Source organism: Eptesicus fuscus, chromosome 2 (assembly GCF_027574615.1).
Source record: "Eptesicus fuscus isolate TK198812 chromosome 2, DD_ASM_mEF_20220401, whole genome shotgun sequence".
Classification (NCBI taxonomy): Eukaryota; Metazoa; Chordata; class Mammalia; order Chiroptera; family Vespertilionidae; genus Eptesicus; species Eptesicus fuscus.
The window spans coordinates 16,116,577-16,143,488 of NC_072474.1; the positions used below are offsets into that span (position 1 = coordinate 16,116,577).

The 26,912-nt window shown below is 39.6% G+C and overlaps 1 protein-coding gene across 1 annotated transcript in view; it reads left to right on the forward strand.

Annotated features, from left to right (window-relative positions):
* Positions 1 to 26,451, forward strand: part of LOC129151068 (ankyrin repeat domain-containing protein 26-like) — a 55,123-nt gene extending 28,672 nt beyond the window's left edge. The window contains exons 9-12 of the mRNA XM_054724689.1: positions 8,356 to 8,419; positions 10,498 to 10,562; positions 22,100 to 22,136; positions 26,326 to 26,451. Of these exons, the coding sequence (XP_054580664.1) occupies positions 8,356 to 8,419; positions 10,498 to 10,562; positions 22,100 to 22,136; positions 26,326 to 26,437 (278 nt within the window). The 3' untranslated portion in view covers positions 26,438 to 26,451. The remainder of the gene's footprint in view (positions 1 to 8,355; positions 8,420 to 10,497; positions 10,563 to 22,099; positions 22,137 to 26,325) is intronic.
* The last annotated feature ends 461 nt before the right edge of the window (positions 26,452 to 26,912 follow it).

A 26,912-nucleotide genomic window follows, 5' to 3' on the forward strand; every position in this document is an offset into this window, starting at 1 on the left:
AACAACAACAACAACAAAGAAACAATCTCACAAAGAAGCACACACATAAAAAAACCAATCTAATCAACAGTCAAGCCAACAACAATAGGACAGAGAGAAAGCAAGGAAAAACAAAAGAAAATAACACAAAAATCCTAGAACAAAACAAAACAAATAACAAAACAAACAAAGAAACAAACAAACAAAAAAGGGCAGAGAGAAAAATAATAGATAATGAAGAAAGAGAAGAGACATGTGTGTATTGAGTTAGAGCAGGGGTCAGAAATTAGATATATATGTAGTGTCAGTTTTTAACGGGGTAAAATGAAGGAATAGGGAAAAATCTAATGCAAGAATTGGGTAAGGGAAATAGGACAACAAAAGGAGAAAAGTGAGGAAGAGAGTGTTGGCATAAAGGTAAAGTTAGGATAGAGTAAAATTATGCTAAAGGAAAAATGAACATAGAATGTAGAACACTAATCCAAAAATAAAATATAGAGAAAATAAAATGATACTTTTTAAAAAAAGAAGGTAAAATAGTAGTAGTAATAATATTGATTAAAAATAAAAATATAATAATTAAAAAGACAAAATAAAGTGAGGAAAAAAGAAAAAATTTAGTGTCTTAAGTAAAAGATTAAAAAATACAAACGTGCAGTAGTGAAGGTCATTTACTTCCTCTTGTTCTTTTTGGTACACCTGTTTCCTTTCAGGTAGTCAGTACATTATTGAAGTTCCCTGTGTTCCACTGCTCCTCTGTGTTGTAAACTATAGTCCTGATTTTCCAGCAGGCTGTATGTCTTTGTTTCTTAGACTCCTTTATTTGTGTTTACACAAGAGTCAACTTGTAATTCAACCCCTAGGTGGCAGTGTTTCTGGATTGACCTCCGGAGCTGTAAGTCTTCTCTAGCCAGTATTTAGATTTTGTTTTCCCTGTGGCACTTAATACTGGTTCGGGAGAATGGACTGCCCCAGAACTGGTTCTCTGATTATTACTCCCCATTTTGATCCCCAGGTTCCACAAAAACAACTTACCCCTCAAATCTCAGAGTGCCCCCAATTGGGTAATCCCATGTACTGGGTTTAGTAAGCAAAAGTAAGGATTTAAAGAGAAAAAAAGAACCAGAGTAAGTGCACAAACTCATGACTTTTACCCTCAGGCACTGCATGGAACTCTGTGACCATCTTTTTTTCCCCTGGCACTAAGCAGCCAGCACACTGTTAAAATTTCAGGCTGCCTTTTTGCGCCCAGTCAAGCTATGGGTTGATTATTAGAGTTCCCTTTTGCTAGAAGCCTTGTGGATCCCCTCCCACATTTGTGGATCACGCTAGCCCCAATGGCTGTGAATTTTGTGGGGGCACCGACTTCCCATAACCTCTAGCTCTCCTTGTGCACATTCCTCTCTCTCCAGCCTGGATCTCAGACCTCTCCTTTTCCTAGGTGAAATCTGACCTTTCTGTGAGAAGGTGCAGAGCTCATCCACGTCCGTGTATTCATGCTGCTAGAGATCTGGTGTTCCTGGGTTCACAGCTGTTCCCTGGGTGCTGTGTCTATAGAGTCCCAGGATATATGGAATGCCTACTTTAACTCACTTAGCAAAATCCTGGGCTCTGGTAGAGGAAAGGCAACTCACACATACAGAACCATACGGAAGAGATTTGGGTGGCATGGTTCTGAGGAGAGATCTGGATGGCTGGCTACTGCGATCCCTGAGTCCACATCCCACACTGCCCTCAGGTACTGGCTCCACTGTTGCAGAATTTTAAAAACACAGTTTCTTCCCTCAAAGAGCCTGTTAGTATCATTGTAATTTTTATTATGTACTACTTTATTGCATGCTTACTAGGTGCCAGAGCACACTAGGTGCTTATAATTATCCTTGTTTATTCTTTTGTATTGGTGTGTAGGATGTGCCAGCCTCTTTAACTCCATGGTGAGGATTAGAGTTTTACAAATGTGGTTGAGGCATTGGCCAGGTAGTTCAGTTGCTTAACTTGTGCCTGATATGCCAAGGATGTGGTTTTGACCCTGGTCGGGGCACATAACCATATCACCCAATGAATGCATAAGTAAGTGGAACCACAAACCAGTGTTTCTCTTTTTGTGTCTCTGTTTAATCAAATTTTCACAACCTTTTTTTTAAAAAAATAAGTAAACCTAAATATGTGGGTGGGTATAATCATGAAGACCCCAAAGAAGTTGTCCAGGTAACAGGCATAAGTGTGATGTTTGGCAGGAGGAACAGCTATTGAGATTACACATTTGGCAGCAGGAACAGCAGTGAAAGGGCTGAGATGCACAAGTGAACTTTCTGGGGTTTATGAGCAGTACCATTTTGATGGTGCAAAATGTGTGCAATAGGAATGGTTGGCAATGAGGTGAGTGACTAGCTAAGGCAGGCTTATGAAAGTCTTTAGTGCTCAGTCTCTAGAATGGCCTAGATTGTATCCTCTAGGCCTTGGGAAATTTATCAGGTAGAATGCTTTTAGCCTCAGATAATAGGAGGCCTAATTAACAGGGGCCGAAACAATAGGAACCAGAATTGTTTTTATGGTTCATTGACATCATCAGGATCCCAGTTGTTGACCTTCATTCAGCTGTGAGGTAGTCAGTGTTTATGTCTGCTTTCCTGCCCAGCTAATTAGCAATGGCTCTAAAGTGACCTATTCTCACATGGCCATATTTAAAGACCAGAAGGACTGTTTTTCCTTAGGTGTTTCTTTTTCATCTCTTAAACTTTTTGTTAAAGATGTCACACCTAGCTGGATTGGCTCAGTGCATAAGTCATCAGCCTGTGGACCAAAGGGTCCTGGGTTTGATTGCATTCAAGGGCATTTATCTCAGTTGCAGACTCCTCTGGGGCTCTTCCCCTGGTCAGGGCTTGTGCAGGAGGCAACCAATATCACATCAATATTTCTCTCTGTCTTTCACTCTCTCTAAAAATCAATAGAAAAAATATTCTCAGGAGAGGATTAAAAAAAAGTAGAGTTGGCACATATTATATTACAACCATAGAGGTTTGACATTTACATACCTTAGATTTGTTCACATGTATTCACAATAATATGTCTATTAACCATCTGAAACCCTGCAAAGTTATTCAAATAGTAGAGGCCCAGTGCATGAAATATGTGAACTTGCGGGGGAGGTGGGGGTCCCTCAGCCTGGCCTGTGCCCTCTTGCATCTGGGAGCCCTTGGGGGATATCCAACAGACGGTCATCCTTAGTGCTTCCACAGAGGCGGGAGAGGCTCCTGCCAGTGCCGCTGCCCTCGCCGGCTGTGAGTCCAGCTCAGTGCTTCTGGCTGAGTGGCACTCCTCCTGTGGTAGCACACTGACCAACAGGGGACAGCTTCTGCATTGAGCATCTGCCCCAGTGGTCAGTGTGTGTAATAGCCACCGATCATTCCACTGTTGGGTCAATTTACACAATAGCCTTTTATTATTCTAGAGGACTGATGTATGAAAATTCATGCACTGGAGAAGGGGCCCTCAGCGCAGCCTGACCCTCTCACAGTCTGGGAGCCCTCAGGGGCGGGAAGCAACCTGGCGATCAGGAGAAGGCGACGCCCCATCACACTTCTTCTGGTGCCACTACTGGCAGAGCAAGCCTAGGCTGGCCCTGGTTACCTTAATTCAGGCAGCCCTGAGCGGCTGGGGGGATAAGAGGACTGGGGGACTCCAGAGTCAGGTGCATGGACCAGCCAGGCCTCTGCCACCCTGGTGGGGCTGAGGGGACTTGGCACCACCATCTTGTGGCTGTGGGTGCTGCCATCTTTGAGGTCATGGCAGTCAATTAGTATATTCTTTCCTTATTGGCTGTGGGCACCACCATCTTTGAGGGCAGGGCAGGCATTTAGCATATTCCTTCCTTATTGGCTGTGGGCGCCACCATCTTTTAGATGGTGTGAGGGTCAATTAGCATATTGCCTCTTTATTAGATAGATAGGATTTGACACATTCCCCATGCTGTACACTAGATCCCTGTGGCTTATATATTTTTAATGCCAGTGTCTTATTCCAGCATCTAGAATGGGTTCAGGAATCTGGGGAAGGGCTGTGTGTAAATTAATAAAGAGTTCAGAGACAAAACATAATTTTGGAAGGCATTTTGGGGAGCCAGAGAAGACTTAGCTAAAGAAACCAAGTTCTCATGTCTCTCTGGACTCCTTGCTTTTTATTAACACAAATTGTTCTAAGGCAAGATAGGTATCTAATCTAATAATAGACAAATATGCAAATTGACCACACCTTCGCTACACCTAAACCACGCCCATCAGCCAAGCCACGCCCACCAACCAATCAGGATGAGTATGCAAATTACCCCAACAAAGATGGTGGCTAATTTGCATATCAAGTCAGGGTCAAAAGAAGTCAAGAGCTGCAGAAGGGAGTAAAGCTTCTAAGAAGCAAGCAAGCGGGGGGGGCGGGGGGGAGGAAAGGAGGAGCGAAGTCAGGGCCTGGGGCAAAGGGAAAAACAGGCGGGCTGGCAGAGAAGGCGGGGCGGGTGAAAAGGGTGGAGCGGAGGCGGAGCCGGGGGAGAAGGGAAAAGCACGCTGGCTGGTGGAGAAGGGGGGGCGGGCGACAAGGGAGGAGCGGAGGCGGGGCGAAGGGAAAAGCAGGCGGGCTGGTGGAGAAGGCGGGGCGGGCGACAAGGGAGGAACGGAGGCGGGGTAGAGTGCAGCAGGAAATCCTATTGCAGGATTTTTCCTGCAACGGGAACGCTAGTATATATATTAAAGACCAAGGATTAGTATACAGAATCCATTGTCAGATTAGGGGAACTGTTTATGGCTGTTCAGGTGTTTAGCCAGTAGGGGGCAATAACATGTAGATTGAAATTCCCTCAGCTGTCTGGCAGCAAGCAATCATTTATGCATCCTTTTCAGGTTTGGGAAAATGCCCTTAGCCATTTCCAACAGGCAATAACATATATGATTCAGCCCCTACTGAGTCCCCAAGTTCCATCAACATTTTGATGAAATTCTTGCATTTATGACATGCTGGATTAGCTTCTGGCATCTCACCCTTTTGGATTTTATAAATTTAACAAGAACGTATGTTTAACCCTTTGCACTCACTTGCTTTTTTCTTGATTCCTTTATTCTAATGCTAACCGTGTCGAGTCACACTCTACATCCGAGTGCAAAAGGTTAAGATTTTAAAATTCAATGGAAAGGATAGAGTTCTATCAAGTCCCTTTAAATTGCTGTCAGGCATTAAAGGAAACATTCTCTAGTCAGTTTCTTTCTGGGTCAACAGTTCGTTGATTCCCAATTTCAATGTCCAACAGTTACTAATGTGTACATGCCAAAAGTGATATGCTAGTTCTGGATGGTGGTAATGTAGGTTTGACCTTCTCTTTTTTGGTTCTGGGCAATCAGCAGCAAGACAAGGCGTCTTCACTATCTTCATTTCTGGACTTTTTCTCCTCTTGTTTTGGGGGCCACTGCTAATCTTTGGCTGGAGCAATCTGGTCAGTTCCTCTCTGGGATCTGTTGTTGTAGGAATCCACATGGGCTTGGAGTTTTCTGGAAATATAAAAACATATTCTCAAACAAAGGTTAATAAAGGAATCTTTTCTATAAATTAGACTTGCGATCTTTTCAATTTTTGCCCAAATGAATTTCCTTTGGCTTATTTTGACACCATGGGTGTTTTCATCAGTATCTTGCTATCAGCATTACAAGTGAAAAATAATTTCCAAAGTAAAAAATTTAAAGCAATTAAGGCTTGATGTAATTTTCTTACAGGGAATTATTCCACTACTCCCCCCTTTTTTTTGATTTAAAAATTAGGAGGCTTTTGGAAATGTTATAATGCAGACTTGATAATTTTTTAATTTTAATTTTTCTGCACAGAAATATAACTGCTTTGGATTCATTGCATGTTAAGCAGCTTTTATTATGAGATGAACCATTAGTAAAAAATTAGTTAACACTTCAGGAACAGTTTCCTTCCCAGTACAATTAAATTTTCTTGAATATTCACTTGCCAATTTAAATAAATTTCAAGTGAGGTGTTCTTTTTTAACTTTACTTGTCCTAGGTTATGGAGAGTAAATGATACTAATTAAATTTCTGCTATTAGCCTTTGAACACTTTTACATTAGCTTTGTCAGGGAGGCAAAAACACAAATTACTTACTTTTCTTTTTGAGGCCTAATATCTGGACTTTTAATTACAGTTTTTCAGATATTTGAAGAAAACCTCTTTTTACTTCCTTCCAGAGTAATTTTTTTAGGCCGCATTTACAGAGTTTCTTTTAAAAAATCTTTGTCTTTCTTTTTTCCATCTAGCAACAAATGTAACAGACATGTTTGCTTTATAAGATTTTGACAAATACTGCCACAAAGCCATATATTTCAAGTGATTTTTCAATTATGGTGACTTTACTTATTGTCATTATAGTACTTTAACAACAATCTTTAGCAGAAGAGATTTCAAAATTTTCAAAATTCTCCTTTTCATTAAGCTCAGAATTATATTTTTAAAGAGTATCCCCTTTGGCTTATTTGCATATACAGAGGGATTATGGAAGGTCTCAGTAATTTTCTTAGAGGACTTTATTAGGATCATTGGCTTTATTTATATCTTTCCACTTGCTCCACTCAGTGGTGGGGATACTACTCATATTCTGCCTGGTCAGCATGGCTCAGTGGTTGAGTGTGGACCTATGAACCAAAAGGTTGCAGTTGGATTCTAGGTCAGGGTCTGTGCAAGGGATGCATGCTCAATCCCCAGTGTGGGTGTTTAGGAGGCAGCCATCTATGATTTTCTCTCATAATTGATGTTTCTATCTCTCTCTTCCTCTCCTTTCCTTTATGAAGTCAATTAAAAATTATTTTTTAAAAACCCCATATTCTGATACTTGGATCTTTATCTTAATGTCCAAGGTGACTGTGTCTTGAAATAGCAATAATATGTTGATACATGTTCAAAGAGCTCTTTTAGGTTCATAGGAAAATTGAGTGGAGAGTACAGAGAGTTCTCATAAATGCCACAACCCCAAACACACACAGCCTTGCTCATTTTGACATGCTATACCAGAGAGGTACGTTTATTACAATGGATGGACCTGCATTGACTCATCATTATCAACCAAAGTCCATAATTATCCTTAAGGTTCACTCTTGGTGGTGTACATTCTATGGGTTTTGACAAAAATCTGATGACAAGTACCCACCCTTACAGTATCATATACAATCTTTTCACTGTCCTTAAAATCTGCTGTGCTCTGCTTATTCCACCCTCCATTCTCTCTAACCACTGCAAACCACTGATCTTTTTTACTATCTCCATAGTTTTGCCTTTTCTTGAATTTTGTATAGTTGGAAAGAGACATTGGGTATCATTTTAAAAGTTTAAAAAATTAAAATTCCAAGGTAATTGAATGTACTTATCCAAGGCTTTTTTTGTCCTTAATTGGTTGTCGTTGCTCTTCAGCATAGGATCTGATGACATATGCCACACAAGCTGAAAAAGCATGTTTCCTCTAGGCATTTGCCACCTAATGGGGAAGGTTGAGAAAAATGACCTCACACACTACTGCAGAGCACTAACTGGCTCTTCCACCTGCTCTATGAGGTGGGAGCAGATACACTCTAGCAATGGAAAGAGACAGTCTCAAGTAGTTCTACTTTATACAACTGGAATCCCCAAGTCTTTGCTATTTAAGTTGCAATTGGGAATGGGGCCAGGAAGACACTGTTTCCTATGTTTTGCTGTGCTTAAAGTGTAGTGCCTGGCGATCAAGCTTCCTTGTGATGGAGTGTTTCATCCTAACGGGCTAGTCTTCACTGAAGAGCTGGAGAAGTTGTCAGTGTTACTGCATAAGAGGTGTTCTCTTTACTAACTGCTCCTCATGGAAGAAGTTCAGAAAACTCATGCTATTTTATGTTTGACATTGTTATTCTATGAATAGAGGCCTGATGCACAAAATTTGTGCAAGGGGCTCAGCCCTTGCAGCCCCGGCTTTGTCCAGAAGGTCGTCCAGAAGGATGTCTGGTCTAATTAGCATATTATGCTTTTATTATTATAGATTATTATAGATTCTGCTTCTACTAACAATACCATTTTCTGTCACTCTGATGGGTTTGGTTAGAATTATGTTCATTGTAAATAATAGTTCACAGATAAGTATCAAATTGTGATACATCCCATTCTTTTTTTCTTGCATTTGGCATATTTAAAAAGAGAAAGTAAATGTTCTTAATATATTTATGTCCTACCAATAATATGATTAATATTCACTATAGTATAGTCTTTAAGTGTGGTCCAAAGGATACTTTCTAACAAAGCACTAGTCCAGTACTTCTAAAGTCCTATATTTTATTATTGTTTTAAAATGCATTTCACTTTTTTTCTTTAATATTAGAAGCTATCTCTGAAGAAGACTCTTTAATAGTGGAAGATATCTCTGAAGAAGACTCTTTAATCAGGTTGGATTTTATGGATTTTTAAAAATTTGTGTGTTAACTATGGGAATGAAGAGAAAAGAACCTACCATTTCTAGAGTGTTCTATTGTGGGCTAGACCCTATATTATATAATTAATCTGTGTTATATAGTTATCACAATAACTTTGCAAAGTAGGTGTGCTATTGTAGCTTACTTTTTATTAATGAGTCAAGTGTGGTTCAGGGAGGTGGATGAATTGACCCATGGTTCCATAATTAGCAAGGGGCTGACCCATGGTTTGACGGTCAAACAACTTGGATCTCAAATGTTTCTGTTGTTTCTCAACATACACTGATAAGTTCCCCTGTAGCTCTGCCATGGAGATAAAGATGCAAATCAGAGCAACCGAGAAAGTCAAATCTGATTGCATGTGAACTCTGAGTTAGAATTTTTCTAAGAGGCCCAGTTAGTCCAAGCATTTATCTTACTCTCCTTGACAATTGTAGTGATAAATAGCAACTTGTTTTTCCCACCAAAGCTTTTAGGGTCCATCTTGGATAGCTATGGCCACAGAACCAAAGGTTTTACCTCAGTAAGGCCTAATCAGGCCCATGTCTTTAGGTAAAATGATATTCATTTTTCTTGAGATGAATTATTTATCTGTAAGTTAATAATATCTCTGTATAGACCATGTTTTGCTAACTAAATTCATGATTTATTTAGAGGATATTTCTAATTGATTTCTCTGTTTACTGACTTCACAGTCTGGTTTTCCCATCAGGCTGGTACCTTGGCCTAGTTGTATGAACTTTTTTCTTGGTCTCTTAGAGTCCTTTTTCCTCCTCCATGACTGAGGTTTGTGATCTCTTTGCCATAACAATGAAATATTCCCAAGTGATTTGAATTTGCCTCAGGTTTCAAAATATTTTAAATTGTGCCTCACATGGAAGCCAGTCAACAGAAAGCTCTGAATCAAAAGTAGGTTATTCCAAAGATCTTGTATGCATATGTGCATAACCCATGGACTCAGACAGTGGGGTGAAGCAGGCCTGGGATGCGGGGGAGGGATGTGGCCTGGAGAGGGTTAATAGAGAAAAAAAAGGGACATATATAATATTTCCTATAGTAAAGAGTTATTTACAAAAACACACCAATAAACAAAATTGGTTATTGGTCCATATAATAGCTAAGCCCCCATCCATGTCTCATCAGTATCCATGTGTGACCAGTAGGAATCTATCTTCAAAGCCAATGCGGGTGAACAGGGAGATTAAGGGTCATTCTCATAAAGATCTGCTGGTTCACAGTGTGAGTAGGTAGAGAAGGGGTAGTAATAGTCCAGGCCAGGTCCTGACTTCTATTAGTATTCTTTCTGCCCTTGGTATAATTCGCTGCAAAAATAAGGGAACATTGTGTTATCTGACTTCAGGAGGTAATATTTGTAGATGGATTTAGTTGCAAGTTATATATATATATAATAGCTGTGATACCCTGATTTACAAAACACAAAGAAAGAACAGGTAATAATCAAAAGTAATGACATTTTCTGAAAACTGCAACATTTTATGTTTGAAATGTTGAAAACCCCACAATGGGGCTTATTTCAGATTCCAAAAGAATTGCAACAAATGAAGTTCATGAACTGATTTTTGCTTTGGTTTACTGTTTCTCTGAGCATTTTTTTTTTTTTTTTTTTTTTTTTTGCTGTTTAGCTCATTTAGTCCTCCTAACAACCTTCTAAAATAAGGCAGTAAGATTGTTATTTTGTGGAGGAGGACCTTGAGTCAAAGAAAAGTGACTTGAGAACAAATAGCTGTTGATTATAGAACTAGGATGTCTGAGTTCAAGACACTGCCCTTATGATAAGCTAACTCTAAATAATTCATTAAACTATACTGCCCTCAAATCATGACTGTTTCAGTTTACTTTTTAAAAAACTTACATGTTTCCTAAAAAACTTTTTAGACCTCATATATTTGAAATGTATCATATACTAGTAATTAGTTTTAATATTAGCTCTGATATTACCTAAAATATGCTAAACATTTACTATATTTGTAAAATATTTTTACATTCATATTAAGTCAGTAATATTATTTATCCCCATTTATTTTATACAGCAAGCAACAACTAACTACTGAATGTGAAGAAGGAAGAACCGAAACATTGGAAAGTAGCCTTTTTGGTAAGAATTTTGATAGTGAATTACTCTTGGTGCTCCTACCATAGATGAAGTAAGAGTAAGGGAGTTTTGATAATGAAAGAGCAGTGAAAAAATACCAAACAATGTGTAAGTTGTATGTGTAGTTTTCCTTAATCTCTTTCTTAATAGAATAGTAGTCAGTATGATTAAAAATGTTAACTGTAAGTAATTTAAAATCTGGTGCAATATATTTGAAATGAAGTTCATTTATGTAGTCCTAACGCCTAAAATCCCATATGATATATTTATGTAATCAAGAAAAAAGATGTTAAGTTAGGATATTGTATGTTTCTGTTATAGTCACATTATACCAAATTGGACTTTTTCTAAAAATGGAAATTTGCTTAGTTTTTACAGCAAATGGATTACATTTATTAAATGAATACTTGTAGCACATAGTGTTTTGCCTTACTAAAAAGTAATTAATATTGGGAACTCTACAATACTTTCCTGGTACCACAAACAAATGGCAAACAATAAGGGCTATATCACTTAGCCAGTGTGCAACAGTCCCAATGAGATTGTGTTTTAAGGATATCTACTCATAGTACAGACGTCAGAAAGGCAATGCCTGTTGAGAAGCACAGGGTATTTTACATATTATACCTACTAGGTCTCACTGTTATGAACCTCCTTCTTCAGAAGTCAAAAGAGAATAAGATATGTTGACTTTATTAGAACAAGATGTCACCTTCTGTTTCTTGGAAAATTGTAAGGACACTAATTTCATTAGAACACGATGCTCTGTTGCCATTGGTCAAAAGATAATCATAATAAATATTCAAACAGCACAACTCAGGACTCAACAAATTATAATAAAAGTTTAAAATATTTCATAATAACAAAAGTGCCAGCGTGCTACCCAGATGCGGCACCTAGTTCATTGTGCAATCTGACTTGTATGAGGATACTAAAACATATTGGACATTTTTCTAAGGACGTGTGTAAATTGGTTTTGCAAGTTATAGAAAATACTAAGATTAAATATCATTTTGACCTGGTAGGTGCTCATAATATGTGAGAGTTGTCCCTGGTTTATTTCTGCATCCTTTTAAACAGAATTTAAAAGTAAATGTCAAAATTCAGTTATTCATTTTTTCCGCTTCATAGTCTGCTATTTAACTCTCAGGTGTCTTTTAGTTCCTGAATGCTATTCTGCTGTTGCAGAATTTTAAAAACACAGTTTCTCCCCTCCAAGAGCCTGTTGTGTCATTGTCATTTCTATTATTTACTAACTTTATTCCATGCTCACTAGGTGTCAGAGCACAGTAGGGGGTTATAGTTATCCTTGCTTATTCTTTTGTATTGGTGTATAGGATGTGTCAGCCTCTTTAAGTCCATGGTGAGGATTAGTTTTACAAATGTGGGTGGGGCCTTGGTCAGGTAGCTCAGTTGCTTACCTTGTGCCTGATATGCCATGGATGTGGTTTTGACCCTGGTCAGGGCACATAACAATATCACCCAATAAATGCATAAGTAAATGGAACCACAAACCAGTGTTTCTCTCTCTGTTTCTCTGTCTCTGTCTAATCAAAATTTAAAAACTTTTTTTAAAATAAGTAAACATAAATATGTGGGTGGGTGTAATCATGCAGACCACAAAGAAGTTTTCCAGGAAACGGGGCAGAAGTGTGATGTTTGGCAGGAGGAACAGCTATTGAGATTACACATTTGGCAGCAGTAACAGCAGTGAAAGGGCTGAGATGTACAAGTGAACTTTTTGGGGTCTATGAGCAGTACCATTTTGATGGTGCAAAATGTGTGCAATAGGAATGGTTGGCAATGAGGTAAGTGACAAGCTAAGGCAGGCTTATGAAAGTCTTTAGTACCACAGTCTCTAGAAAGGACTAGATCGTATCCTCTAGGCCTTGGGAAATTTATCAGGTAGAATGCTTTTTTTAATCCCTTTATTGATTAAGGTATTATATATGTGTCCTTATCCCCCACATGGCTCCCCTCAAATCCCCACTCATGCCCTCATCCCCTGTTGTGTGTGTTCTTTGGTTAGGCTTATATGCATGCATACAAGTACTTTGCTTGACCCCTCCCCCTTACCTATACCCTCCCCTACCTTCCCTTTGAGGTTTGATGGTCTGATGGATGCTTCTCTGTCTCTGGATCTGTTTTTGTTCATCAGTTTATGTTGTTCATTATATTTCATAAATGAGTGAGATCATGTGATATTTATGTTTCTCTGACTGGCTTATTTCGCTTAGCACAGTGGTCGGCAAACTGCATCTCGCGAGCCACATGCAGCTCTTTGGGCCCTTGAGATTTTAGCAAAGGCCAGCTTAGGAATACCCTAATTAAGTTAATAACAATGTACCTACCTGTATAGTTTAAGTTTAAAAAATTTGGCTCTCAAAAGAAATTTCAATCGTTGTACTGTTGATATTTGGCTCTGTTGACTAATGGGTTTGCCGACCACTGGCTTAGCATAATGGTCTCCAGTTCCATCCATGCTGTTGCAAATGGTAAGAATTCCTTCTTTTTTACCGCAGCGTAGTATTCCACTGTGTAGCTGTACTACAGTTTTTTAATCCACTTATCTGCTGATAGGCACGTAGGCTGTTTCCAACTTAGCTATGGTGAATTGTGCTGCTAAGAACATAGGGATGCATATATCCTTTCTGATTGGTGTTTTTTTGGGATATATTCCTAGCAGTGGGATCACTGGATCAAATGGGAGTTCTATTTTAAGTTTTTTTTAGGAAACTCCATATTATTCTCCACAGTGGCTTCACCAGTCTGCATTCCCACCAGCAGTGCACTAGAGTTCCCCTTTCTCCACCTCCTGGCCAGCACTTGTCTACTGTTGATTTGTTGATGATAGCCATTCTTACAGGTGTGAGATGGTACTGCATTGTCGTTTTGATTTGCATCTCTTGGATAATTAGTGACTTTGAGCATGTTTTCATATGTCTGTTGGCCTTCCTTCTCTCTTCTTTCGAAAAGTGTCTAGTTAGGTCCGTTGCCCATTTTTTGATTGGGTTGTTTATCTTCCTTTTATTAAGTTGTATGAGTTCCCTGTAAATGTTGAAGATTAAACCCTTATCAGTGATAACATTGGCAAATATGTTCTCCCATGCAGTTGGCTTTCTTATTGTTTTGTTGATGGTTCCTTTTGCTGTGCAAAAGCTTTTTATTTTGAGGTAGTCCCATTTGTTTATTGTCTCTTTAGTTTCCATTGCCCTAGGAGCGGTATTCGTGAAGAAATTGCTTGGGCATATTTCAGAGATTTTGCTGCCTGTGGATTGATTCCTCTAGTATTTTTACGGTTTTTGTATATGGTGTAAGTGGGTGGTCTAGTTTCATGTTTTTGCATGTATCTGTCCAGTTTTCACAACACCATTTATTGAAGAGACTGTCTTGACTCCATTGCATGTTCATGCCTCCTTTGGAAAATATTAATTGAGCATAGTGTTTTGGGTCAATTGCTGGGTTCTCTATTCTATTCCATTGATCTCTATGTCTGTTCTTGTGACAGTACCAGGCAGTTTTGAGAACAGTGGCTTTGTAACACAGATTGATATCTGGTGTTGAGATCCCACCTACTTTGTTCTTCTTTCTCATTATTGCTGTAGCTATTCGGGGGTCTTTTTTTTTTATTCCAGATGAATTTTTGGAGAGTTCGTTTTAGGTCTGTGAAATATGCCATTTGGTATTTTAATGAGGAGCGCATTGAATCTATAGATTGCATTGGGTAGTACAGACATTTTAATGATGTTGATTCTACCTGCCCATGAACACAGTATGTTCTTCCATCTGTTTATGTCTTCCTCTATCTCTTTTTTCAGTGTCCTGTAGTTTTCCGCGTATAGGTCCTTTACCTCCTTAGTTAAGTTTATTGCTAGGTATCTTAATTTTTTTGGTGCGATGATAAATGGGATTGCTTTTTTAATCTCTCTTTCTGTATGTTCTCTATTGGTGAATATAAATGCCATAGAATTCCTGGTATTAATTTTGTATTCTGCTACATTGCCAAATTCACTTACTAAGTCTAATAATTTTTTGATGGAGTCTTTTGGGTTTTCTATGTATAGTATCATGTCATCTGCAAATAAGGACAGTTTTACTTCTTCTTTTCCAATTTGGATGCCTTTTATTTCTTCTTCTTATCTAATAACAATGGCTCATATTTCCAGTACAGTGTCAAACAGGAGTGGTGAGAATGGGCATCCCTGTTTTGTTCCTGATCTTAAGGGGAAATGGGTTTAGTTTTTGCCCATTGAGTATGATATTGGCTGTGGGTTTGTCATCTATGGCTTTTATTATGTTGAGGTATGATCCTTCTATTCCCACCTTGTTGAGAGTTTTTATCAAGAAAGGGTGTTGGAATTTGTCAAATGCTTTTTCTGCATCAATTGATATGACTATGTGATTTTTATCTCTCAATTTGTTCATGTGATATATCCCGTTTATTGATTTGCGGATATTGTACCATCCTTGCATCCCTAGGATAAATCCTACTTGGTCATGGTGTATGATCTTTCTGATGTACAGCTGGATCCTATTTGCTAGAATTTTGTTGAGGATTTTGGCATCTATGTTCATGAGGGATATTGGGCTGTAATTCTCTTTCATTATGTTGTCTTTATCTGGTTTTGGTTTGAGGGTGATGCTGGCTTCATAGAATGAGCTTGGAAGTGTTATTTCTTCTTGAAATTTTTGAATAGTCTGAGGAGGATAGGTTGTAGTTCTTCCTTGAATGTTTGATAAAACTCCCCTGTGAAGCCGTCTGGCCCCAGGCTTTTGTTTGCTGGAAACTTTTTGATGACAGCTTCAATTTCTTCCATAGTTATCAGTCTATTGAGATTTTTATATTCTTCCTGATTGAATTTAGGAAGGTTGTATTTTTCTAGGAATATATCCATTTCCTCCAGGTTGTCTAGTTTTTTGAAATAGAGTTGTTCATTGTATTTTTTAACAATCCTTTGTATTTCGGTTGGGTCTGTTGTTACTTCACCTCTTTTATTTCTGATTTTGTTTATTTGGGTCCTCTCTCTTTGCTTCTTGGTTAGCCTGGCTAGAAGTTCATCTTTTGTTTTATTTATTTATTTATTTATTTATTTATTTATATATTTAGGTCTCTATATCATTTATTTCTGCTCTGATCTTTATTATCTCCTCCTTCTGCTCATTCTGAGCTTTTCTTGTTGCTCTCTTTCTAATTATTTAAGTTGTAGAGTTAGATGATTTACTACCATTTTTTCTTGTTTTTTTTGAGGTAGGTCTGTAAGCTATAAACTTCCCCTCAGGTCTGCTTTCATTATATCTGATAGATTTTGGATTGTTGTATTTTTATTGTCATTAGTTTCCCAGATGTTTTTAGTTTTTTCTTTGATCTCTTTGGTAACCCAATAATTGTTTAATAGCATGCTATACAGCTTCCAAGTGTTTGAATTTTTTGGATTGTTGGTATAGGTAGAATGCTTTTAGATTCAGATAATAGGTGCCCTAATTAACAGAGGCCGAAACAATAGGAACCAGGACTGTTTTGGTGGTTCCATGATGTCATCAGGATCCCGGTAGTTGACCTTCATTCAGCTGTGAGGTTTTCAGTGTTTATGTCTGCTTTCCTGCTCAGCTAAGTAACAACGGTTCCAAAGCATCCTATTATCACATGTCAATATGTGAAGGTCAGAAGGACTGCTTTTCCTTAGGCGTTTCTTTTTCCTCTCTTAAACTTTTTATTAGAGTTGCACACCTAGCTTGTTTGGCTCAGTGGATAGAGAATTGGCCTGCAGACCAAAGCATCCTGGGTTCAATTGTGGTCAAGGGCATTTACCTCTGGCCTTCTCTTTTCCTATATCCTCGACAACACTTGTTAAATATATACATTTAATCTTTATTGTTGAGAGTATTACAGATGTACTCCTCCCCCCCCATTGCTCCCCTAAACCCAATTCCTACCCTGCCCTAGGCCTTCACCTCTCTAATGTCTGTGTCCACATGGAATGCATATCTCTGTATACATATAAAACCCTAATATGCAAATAGACCAAAAGGTAGAATAACCGAACAACCAGTCACTATGATGTGCGCTGACTATGAGGAGGCCTGCGTGGAACATGGCGGGCATCAGCAGCAGGCGGCAGAGTGGGAAACATGGCGGTTATCGCCATCACGGAATGGTAGATCAGGTGAGTGGGGTCGCCAGACCAATGCAGAGCGCAGGTCACTGTCATTGGTGCAAGCCTCTGGTGGTTACTGAAAATTCTTTGTGCCTGAGCACCATGGTACCACCTGGCGCTCACACCTGCTGCCAGTACCCTGATTGCCCCTCAGGGCTTCTTCAACTTCCCCTGCTCCTGAGGGGCGATTGAGGCCAGCAGCCGCCTCTCCAACCTGCTACTGGCACCAGTTCTGCTCACGGCTGGAGCTGTTGCCAGAGCCACCACTTGCACCCACTGCCAGAGCCCAGCGCTGGTCCTGATCCCTCGGAACCATCAACAGGTGTGAGAGGCACTGCTGGCCCTGATCGCCCCTGAGGGCTTCTCCACCTTCCCCTACTCCTGAGGGAGATTGGGGCAAGGGTGATTGCACCTGCTGCTGGCTCCAGCCCCAATAGCTCCACACCATCAGTGGGTGCAAGTGGTGGTGAGGAGAGCAGGGCTACCAGCAGACAGGGGACCAGGGGCCAAGACAGGAGGGCCTAGGCAGGGGTGTGGAGGATGGGCTGAGACCCGCCCCTGTGCACACTGCAGCCTTGCAGCCCACAGTTCCTTTTAAGATACACAAATTTGTGCACTGGGCCCCTAGTATGCATATAAAACCTTTGGTTAATTCCTTCCCATCCTCCCTTTCCCCATTCCCTCTGAGAATCATCAGTCTATTCCACTTTCCATGCCTCTGATTCTCTTTTATCCATCAGTTTATTTTGTTTATTAGATTTTTTGTTTGTTTATTTTGATTTTCAGTTTTAATTGTTGACAGATATGTATTTATTGCTAGTTTATTGTTCACGGTTCTTCTTCTGCTCCTCCTCTTTCTGTTCCTCCTCCTCCTCCTCTTCCTCATCCTCCTCCTGCTTCTTCTTCTTCAAGTGTATCCCAAAATTTTATGTAATACTGCTTTGGTAGTGGTAATTTCCTTTACCTATTTCTTGTCTGTGAATCCCTCTATCTGACCCTCAAATCTAAATGAGATCTTTCCTAAGTAGAGTAATCTTGGTTGTAGGTTCTTGATGTTTATCACTTTGAATATTTCTTGCCACTCTCTTCTGGCCTGCATAATTTTTGATGAGAAATCAATTTAAGTAAGTTTAAAACAGCAGAGAATTTGGGAACAAGACATATGCTGTATATTGGTGCTCCCTTGAAGGTAACCAACTGCTTTTCTCACGCTGCTTTTAAGTTTCTCTCTGTCTTGGCATTTTATTTACGATGTGTCTTGGTGTGGGCCACTTTGGGTTCTACTTGTTTGGTAATCTCTGTGCTTCCTTGACTTGTAAGCCTCTTCCTTTCACCAGGTAGGGGAAGTTTGCTGTTATTATTTCTTGAAATAATGAAGTTCTCCCAGAGGCTCCTTATTCTGTCTTCATATTTCTTTATTATTTTTCTTTTTGTTCTTCTGATTGGGTATTTTTGATTTCTCATATTGGAAATCCTTGATTTGACTCTCAGAATCTTCTATTCTAATGTTGGATCCCTGTAAATTTTTCTTTATTTCAACTAGTGTGTACTTAATTTCTGACTGGTCCTTTTTCATTTCTTTGAAACTCTCATTAATGTCCTTGAAAGTCTCATGAAGTCACTTGAAGCTCTCATGAATATCCTTGAGTAACCTTATAACCATTGTTTTGAACTCTGTATCCAGTAGTTTGCTTGCTTCCATTTCATTCATTTGTGTCACGTTTCTTTGTCTCTTCATTTTGGCTGCTCCCTGTGTTTGTTCTATGTATTAGGTAGAGCTGCTGTGTCTGCTCAAATTGCTAGAGTGGCCTTGTGTAGTAGGTGTCCTGCAGGACCCAGTGGCTCAGCCTCTCCAGTCACCTGAGCTGGCACTCTAGGTACATCCCTGTATGGCCATGTGCACAGTCTTGTTGAAGGAAAGGTGAAAACCCTCCCCAGAGTCAGGTTTTCAGATACCAACTGTAGCGTAGCCATTTAATCAGGACTTTCTAAGGATAGCAGTCTCAGGCTGGCTGTATGAAATGTTTCTGCACATCAGGTATAGCCCTGACTGAATATTTGATGTTGACTTGAAAACTTATTTTTAAAGCAAGTAATATGATAATATAATATGGTACTGGTGTCAGTTGCATCATGCATAATTGCTTGCAATGCGGGTTATTTCTGTAACTCTTTTTTTCTTTTTTTTTAATTAAGGTATTATATGTGTACATATCTTACCATTGCGCCCCCCCACTCCCATACATACCCTCACTCCCCGCCCCCGTGTTTTGCGTCCATTGGTTATGCTTATATGCATGCATACAAGTCCTTCCGTTGATCTCTTATCTCTTCCACCTCTCCCTAACCTTCCCACTGTCATTTGACAGTCTGTTTGATGCTTTACTGCCTCTGTATCTATCTTTTTGTTTATCATGTTCTTTATTATCTATAATTGAGTGAGATCATGAGAGGGGTGGGGGCATATGTGGGGAGGGGTTTGGGATGGGAATGGGGGGATGAGGACAATTAAGTGATACCATAATCAATAAAGAAATTTTTTAAAAAAGATTTGGAAACAGCCTAGGTGCCCATCAGCAGATGACTGGATCAGAAAACTGTTACATCTACACAATGGAATACTATGCTGCTATAAAAAAGAAGGAATTTTTCCCATTTGCAGCAACCTGGATGGAACTGGAGAACATTATGCTAAGTGAAATAAGCCAGTCAATGAAAGAAAAATACCACATGATCTCACTCATTTATGGATAATATTTCTGTAACTCTTGATGCACATTTCACAGGTAGCTTATATAATAAAACCCTAATATGCAGATTGGCTGAAAGGGGAACAACCAGTCTCCATGACACATACTGACCACCAGAGGGCAGACACTCAATGCAGGAGCTGCCCTGGTGGTCAGTGCAATCCCCCAGGGGGAGCAATGCTCAGCCAGAAGCCGGACTCACTGCTGACTAGCACAGTGGGGATAAGAAGCCTCTCCAGCCTCCAAGGGAGCGCTGAGGACTTCTTGTGGGTCCTGGACTGTGAGAGGCCACAGGCTGGGTTGAAGGACCCCTCACCCCCAATGCACGAATGTTGTGCACTGGGCCCCTAGTCCTATCTAATAATAGAGTGATATGCAAATTAACTGTCCCTCCACGACAAAAATGGCATCCCCCATAGCCACAAGATGGCGGCACCCAGTCCCATCAGCTCCGCTGCTGGAGTGTCCAGCCTTTCCGCAGAAGCAGCAATGCTGGATCCACCTCCGGAGGGGTTTTTGACCCGCCCCAGGCACAGCAATCAGAGCCCGGACAGCAGGGCATGGAGGCTTCCTTAGCCTGGCAGCAGGGAAGCCCCAGGCCCAGCAAATAGAGCCTGGACATCAGGGCATGGAGGCTTCCTTAGTGCGGCAGCGGGAAAGCCCCAGGCCCAGCAAACAGAGCCTGGACAGCAGGGCATGGGAGCTTCCTTAGTGTGTCAGTGTGCTCGAAGCCCCCAGGCCTGGCAGACAGAGCACACTGCAGGGCATTGGGGCTTCCTTCGCATGGCGCATGGCGGAGGCAGGCAGTGAGCGGAGAGCAGGGCATGGGGGCTTCATCTCCATGGCTGCAGCGAAACCTCCAGGCCCCACAGAGAGCAGAGAACCATGGGGAGTGGGCCTAAGCCATCAGTAGGACATCCTCTGAGAGCTCCTGGATTGTAAAGGGTGCAGGTTGGGCTGAGGAACCCCCGTGCATGAATTTCGTGCACTGGGCCTCTAGTTTGTATATAAATTACTAGGGCAATGTTAGGCAATTGTAAGCTTTCCTTTTAATCAAATTAATGTTTCAAGATAATTTTTAGATAAAATTTCCAAGCTGACTGTGTCTTGAAATAATAATAATATGTTGATATATGTTAATAGCAGATTCTTTTCTTCAAAGAAAAATTGATAAGCCTTTTTTTAGAGCACTTTTAGGTTCATAGGAAAATTGATTGGAGAATACAGAGAGTTCCCATAAGCCCCACAACCCCAAACACACACAGCCTTGCTCATTTTGATATCCTGTTCCAGAGAGGTACATTTATTACAATGGATGGACCTGCATTGACTCATCATTATCAACCAAATTCCATAGTAATCCTTAAGGTTCACACTTGGTGGTGTACATTTTATGGGTTTTGAGAAATGTCTGATGACACGTACCCACCATTACAGTATCATATACAATCTTTTCACTGCCCTAAAAATCTGCTGTGCTCTGCTTATTCCACCCTCCCTTCTCTCTAACCACTGCAAACCACTGATCTTTTTTACTGTCTCAGTAGTTTTGCCTTTTTTTGATTTTTGTATAGTTGGAAAGAGACATTGGGTATCTTTTTAAAATTTTAAAAAATTAAAATTCCGAGGTAATTGGATGTAGCTATCCAAGACTTCCTTTGTCCTTAGTTGTCTCTTGTTGTTGTTCTTCAGCATAGGATCTGATGACATATGCCACACAAGCTGAAAAAGCATGTTTCCTCTAGGCATTTGGCACTTAATGGAGGGAGGGTTGAGAAAAATGACCTCACGCACTACTGCAGAGCACTAACTGGCTCTTCCACCTGCTCTGTGAGGTGGGAACAGATACACTCTAGCAATGGAAAGAGACAGTCTCAAGTAGTTCTACTTTATACAACTGGAATCCCCAAGTCTTTCCTATTTAAGTTGCAATTGGGAATGGGGCCAGGAAGACACTGTTTCCTGTTTTGCTGCGCTTAAAGTGTAGTGCCTGGCAATCAAGCTTCCTTGTGATGGAGTGTTTCATCCTAATGGGCTAGTCTTCACTGAAGAGCTAGAGAAGGTGTATTGTGTTACTGCATAAGAGGTGTTCTCTTTACTAACTGCTCCTAATGGAAGAATTTCAGAAACTCAGGCTCTTTTATGTTTGACATTGTTATTTTATGAATAGAGGCCTGATGCATGATATTCATGCAAGGGGCTTGGACCTTGAAGGTACAGCAGCTTGCCTCAACCCTCCCAGCCCCGGCTTCATGCAGAAGTTCATCCAGAGGGACATCCAGTCTAATTAGCATATTATGCTTTTATTATTATAGATTCTGCTTCTACTAACAACACCATTTTCTGTCAGTCTGATGGGGTTTGGTTAGGATTATGTTCATTGTAAATAATAGTTCACAGATAAGTATTAAATTTTGATAGATCTCATTCTTTTTTTCTCTTGCATTTGGTATATTTAAAAAGAGAATATACTAATATATTAGTAGACTACCAATAATATGATTAATATTCACTATAGTATAGTCTTTTGCTATGGTCCCAAAGGATACTTTCTAACAAACCACTACTCCAATACTTTTAAAGTCCTATATTTTATCATTGCTTTAAAATGTATTTCACTTTTTTTCTTTAATAGTGGAAGATATCTCTGAAGAAGAAGACTCTTTAAGCAGGTTGGATTATATGGATTTTAAAAAAATTTGTGTGTTAGCTATGGGAATGTAGAGAAAAGAAACTACCATCTCTAGAGTGTTCTATTGTGGGCTAGACTCTATATTATATAATTAATCTGTGTTATATAGTTATCACAATAACTCTGCAAAGTAGGTGTGCTATCATAGCTTACTTTTTATTAACGAATCAACTGTGGTTCAGGGAGGTGAATGAATTGACCCATGATTCCATAGGTAGGAAGGGGCTGACCCATGGTTTGACTGTCAAACAGCTTGGATCTCAAATGTTTCTGTTGTCTCTCAACATAAGTTCCCCTGTAGCTCTGCCATGGAGATACAGACGCAAATCAGAGCAACCCAGAAAGCCAAATCTGATTGTGTGTTAACTCTGATTTAGAGTTTTTCTCAGAGGCCCTGTTAGTCCAAGCATTTATCTTACTCTCCTTGACAATTGTAGTGATAAATAGCAACTGGTTTTTCCCACCAAAGCTTTTAGGGTCCATCTTGGTTAGCTATGGCCACAGAACCAAAGGTTTTACCTCAGTAAGGCCTAATCAGGCCCATGTCTTTAGGTAAAATGATATTCATTTTTCTTGAGATGAATTATTTATCTGTAAGTTAATAATATCTATGTATAGACCATGTTTTGCTAATTAAATTCATGATTTATTTAGAGGATATTTCTAATTGATTTCTCTGTTTACTGACTTCACATTCTGGTTTTCCCATCAGGCTGGTACCTTGGCCTCGTTGTATGAACTTTTTTCTTGGTCTCTTAGAGTCCTTTTTCCTCCTCCATGACTTTTCTTGATTTTTTACTGTCTTCTCTGCTTTTTTGGGTATTTTTCATTGTATTATTTTTTCCACTTCTGCCAGCAATGGTGTTCTCCATTTTTATGTACCATAGACAGAATCAAAAGCACATAGAATTTCAGGAGTTTATGGAAGCCCAGCAATGAATTAAAGCACCCTCCAGTCCTTCAACCTGTGTTTAACATACTGGCCACGTGGTGGATCTTCGTTTAAATCTCCCCCCACTTCAGATTAGTGACCTCCGCATAGTTTCTTAATCTCTTAGAGGACTTTAAATTAGCAATATGCAAGTGGACAAGAAGCGTCTTTTTTGTCCCTTTATTTTATCCTCGGAGGTAATTTACAAAGATAAACACTTCAGCTTGTAAGTGATCCTTTCTAGACAGACAACAGGGTATTAATTTGGGGTGTACCTTAAGTTACCTATTGAAATAACATATTTGAAGATGCTGAGGGGGAGGTGATCTCTGTGTTATATGCACAGCCCTCATGCTTGCTGGAAATGATGAGTCTGAAAATACAGTCAGGCTTTTTCTTCAGCAAGGTACTGATGTCTTTTCTCAAGATAACGCGGGGGGGGGAGGGGGGGGGAAGGGCCTGCCAAAGAATGTGCTTTTGTTACTGATTTTAATTTATAGGTGTTTGCTTTAAAATGCAGGTCATCATTAAACTGAGCTTTAAAATAGTTTCACTGTCCCTTTTTATGTACCAGGTGAGCTTTCACAGTTCAGTTCAGGCAATTTGGGAATGGCAGTGAGTTAGTATGTGTCCTCCACCAGAAACCAAGAAAAAATCAACCAGTTAGAAGGAGCAATGGGCCAGATTCTTTGTCTCAGAGCTTTAAGATCTTTATTCATTTCAATCCAAGAAAAACCTCCATGCATGGGGTTACTTTTAAAGTCTCATCTCTGATTTTTTCTAACTGGCTATTTGGGGTCTGGAAGTGTTCACTTTATCAAAAAAAAAAAAAAATCTGCATTTTCTGGGACTATATCCTACGCCCAACATTGAATTCTTCAGGAAAATAAAGTATTCCCTAATTCCAAGGGAGACAGTCTTCTTTCACAAGTGAGATGGAGAGATATAAAAGGACATTCTAACCTTTCTGTTATTTCCATTGATTCTGTTGCTGCAGAGTTGCCATTGAAACCAGTCCAATATTCATGATTGTTCTTTGCTCCAGGGTTGGCCTTGCTGATCCAGATTCCTGTGTCTTCATGTTGATTGACACTTGGACTTGAACGTCACAATTTATTTTAGTTTACATACATTCGCTTGTAGGTATATCCACTATTCCAATTACCAGCACCCTATTCTGGTAGCTGGGCCTCCTAGAATTACTCACTCCCTGCCTCCCCCCTCCCACCCTCAACACACACTGGAAAGTCTATGTGGAGCTTCCTTCTTAGCCCAGACCTTGTGGACTAGTTACCCTTTGAGCCTGTTTTTGTTTTTTGTATTTTCTACTAGCAGATGTTAGTGGAGACCATTCTAAGCTGTCAGAGAGGTTCTAATAATGCTGCAGGAAAAGAACAGACTTTCCTTTCTCCTTCGTCACCTGATCTATTCCCTTAGGTCACTTTATATCCTGTAGAGCATCTTAGTTTACGGTCCCATGTTGTCTTTACCTGAGTAGCAGGTGCCAACTTGCCTGAGATTCATTCCATAACTGAGGAGGGGAGGTTGGCCCCTCCAGTGATCTCTTTGCCATAACAATGAAACATTCCCAAGTGATTTAAATTTGCCTCAGGTTTCAAAATATTTTAAATTATGCCTCACATAGAAACCAGTCAACAGAAAGATCTCAATCAAATGTAGGTTATTCCAAAGATCTTGTATGCATATGTGCATAACCCATGGACTCAGACAGTGGGGTAGACTCAGAAAGGGCCTGAGACCAGGGGTGGGGGTGGTCTGCAAGAAGTTAATAGAGAAAAAAAGGGGACATATGTAATACTTCCTATAGTAAAGAATTATTTTTAATAAACAAATGTAGGCTATTGGTCTGTATAATAGCGTATAATAACTAAGCTCCCTTGCATGACTCATCAGTATCCATGTGTGACCAGTAGGATTCTATCTTCAAAGCCAATGTGGGTGAACAGGGAGATTAAGGATCATGCTCATAAAGATCTGCTGGTTCACAGTGTGAGTAGGTAGAGAAGGGATAGTAGTCCTCCAGGCCAGGTCCTGACTTCTATTAGTTTACTTTCTGCCATTGGTATAATTCGCTGCAAAAATAAGGGAGCATTGTATTATCTGACTTTAGTAGGTAATATATTTGTAGATAAATTTAGTTGCAAGTTATATAATAGCTGAGATACGCTGATTTACAAAACACAAAGAAGAATAGGTAATAAACAAAAGTAATAACATTTTCCTGAAAACTGCAACATTTTATGTTAGAAATGTTGAAAACCCCACAATGGGGCTTATTTCAGATTCCAAAAGAATTTCAACAAATAAAGTTCATGAATTGATTTTTGCTTTGGTTTACTGATTCACTGAGCATTCTGTTTTGCTCTATTAGCTCATTTAGTCCTCCTAACGACCTTCTAAAATAAGGCAGTAAGATTGTTATTTTGTAGAGGAGGACCTTGAGTCAAAGAAAAGTGTCTGGAGAACAAATAGCTGTTGATTATAGAACTAGGATGTCTGAGTTCAAGACACTGCCCTTATGATAAGCTAACTCTAATTAATTCATTAAACTATACTGCCCTCAAATCACGACTGTTTCAGTTTACTTTTTTTAAAAATTGCATGCTTCCTAAAAATTTTTTTAGACCTTACATATTTGAAATGTATCATATAATCTAATATTAATATTAGCTTTGATATTATCTAAAATATTCTAAGAATTTACTACATTTTGAAAATATATGTATACTAGTGACCCGGTGCACGAATTGGTGCACATTGAAAGGAAATTAATTAGAAGGTGAGTGGCAGGGTGGGACTGGGTGAAACAGGCCAGACATACCCTGGAGCAAACCTCCCAAGGACCCTCCCTGGGGGGCCACACTGGATGTGGGGTCCATCCAGCATGTGGGTTCCCTCCGTCTGGCCTGCAGGGATCAGGTCAAAACCACCTCTCCAATATCCCCGGAGGGGTCCTGGATTAGGAGAGGGCAGTTGTCAGGTGACACACCCAGCAATCGGGCTCCCTCCTCTCTTATTCCGGGTGCATCACCCTAGAACCGCAGCTGCCAAGTCACCGCAGCTCAGCAGCTCCTGCATTGAGTGTCTGCCCCCTGGTGGTCAGTGTGCATCATAGCTACTGGTCAGATGGTCGAAAGATCAGATGGTCGCTTAGGGTTTTATACATAGACTTGTATTAAGGCACTAATATTACTTATCACCATTTTTTTGTGCACAGCAAGCAACAACTAACTTCTGAATATCAAGAAAGAAGGAGACCACACACATCTGAAAGTACCCACCATGGTAAGACTTCTGATAGTGAATTACTCTTGGTGCTCCTAACATAGATGCAGTAAGAGTAAAGAAGTTTTGATAATGAAAGAGCAGTGAAAAAACACCAAACAATGTTTAAGTTGCATGTATAGTTTTTGTTAATCTCTTTCTTGATAGAATAGTATTCAGTATGATTAAAAATGTTAATTGTGGGTAATTTAAAATCTGGGGCTATTTTGTTTGAAAAGAAGTTCATTTATTTATTCTGATCCTTAAAAGCCCATATGATATCTTTATTTAAAAAAGAAAAAAGATGTTAAGTTAGAATGTTGTATGTTTCTACTATATTCACATGATAAGAAATTGGACTTGTTCTAAAAATGCATCTTTTGTTTAGTTTTCATATTGAATGGATTACATTTAGTAAATGAATACTTATTATACATAGTGATTTGTGTTACTAACAAAGTAACTATAAACTAGGAACTCATCAATACTTCTTAGTAGCACAAACAAATGGCAAACGATAAGAGTTTCTCACTTAACCAG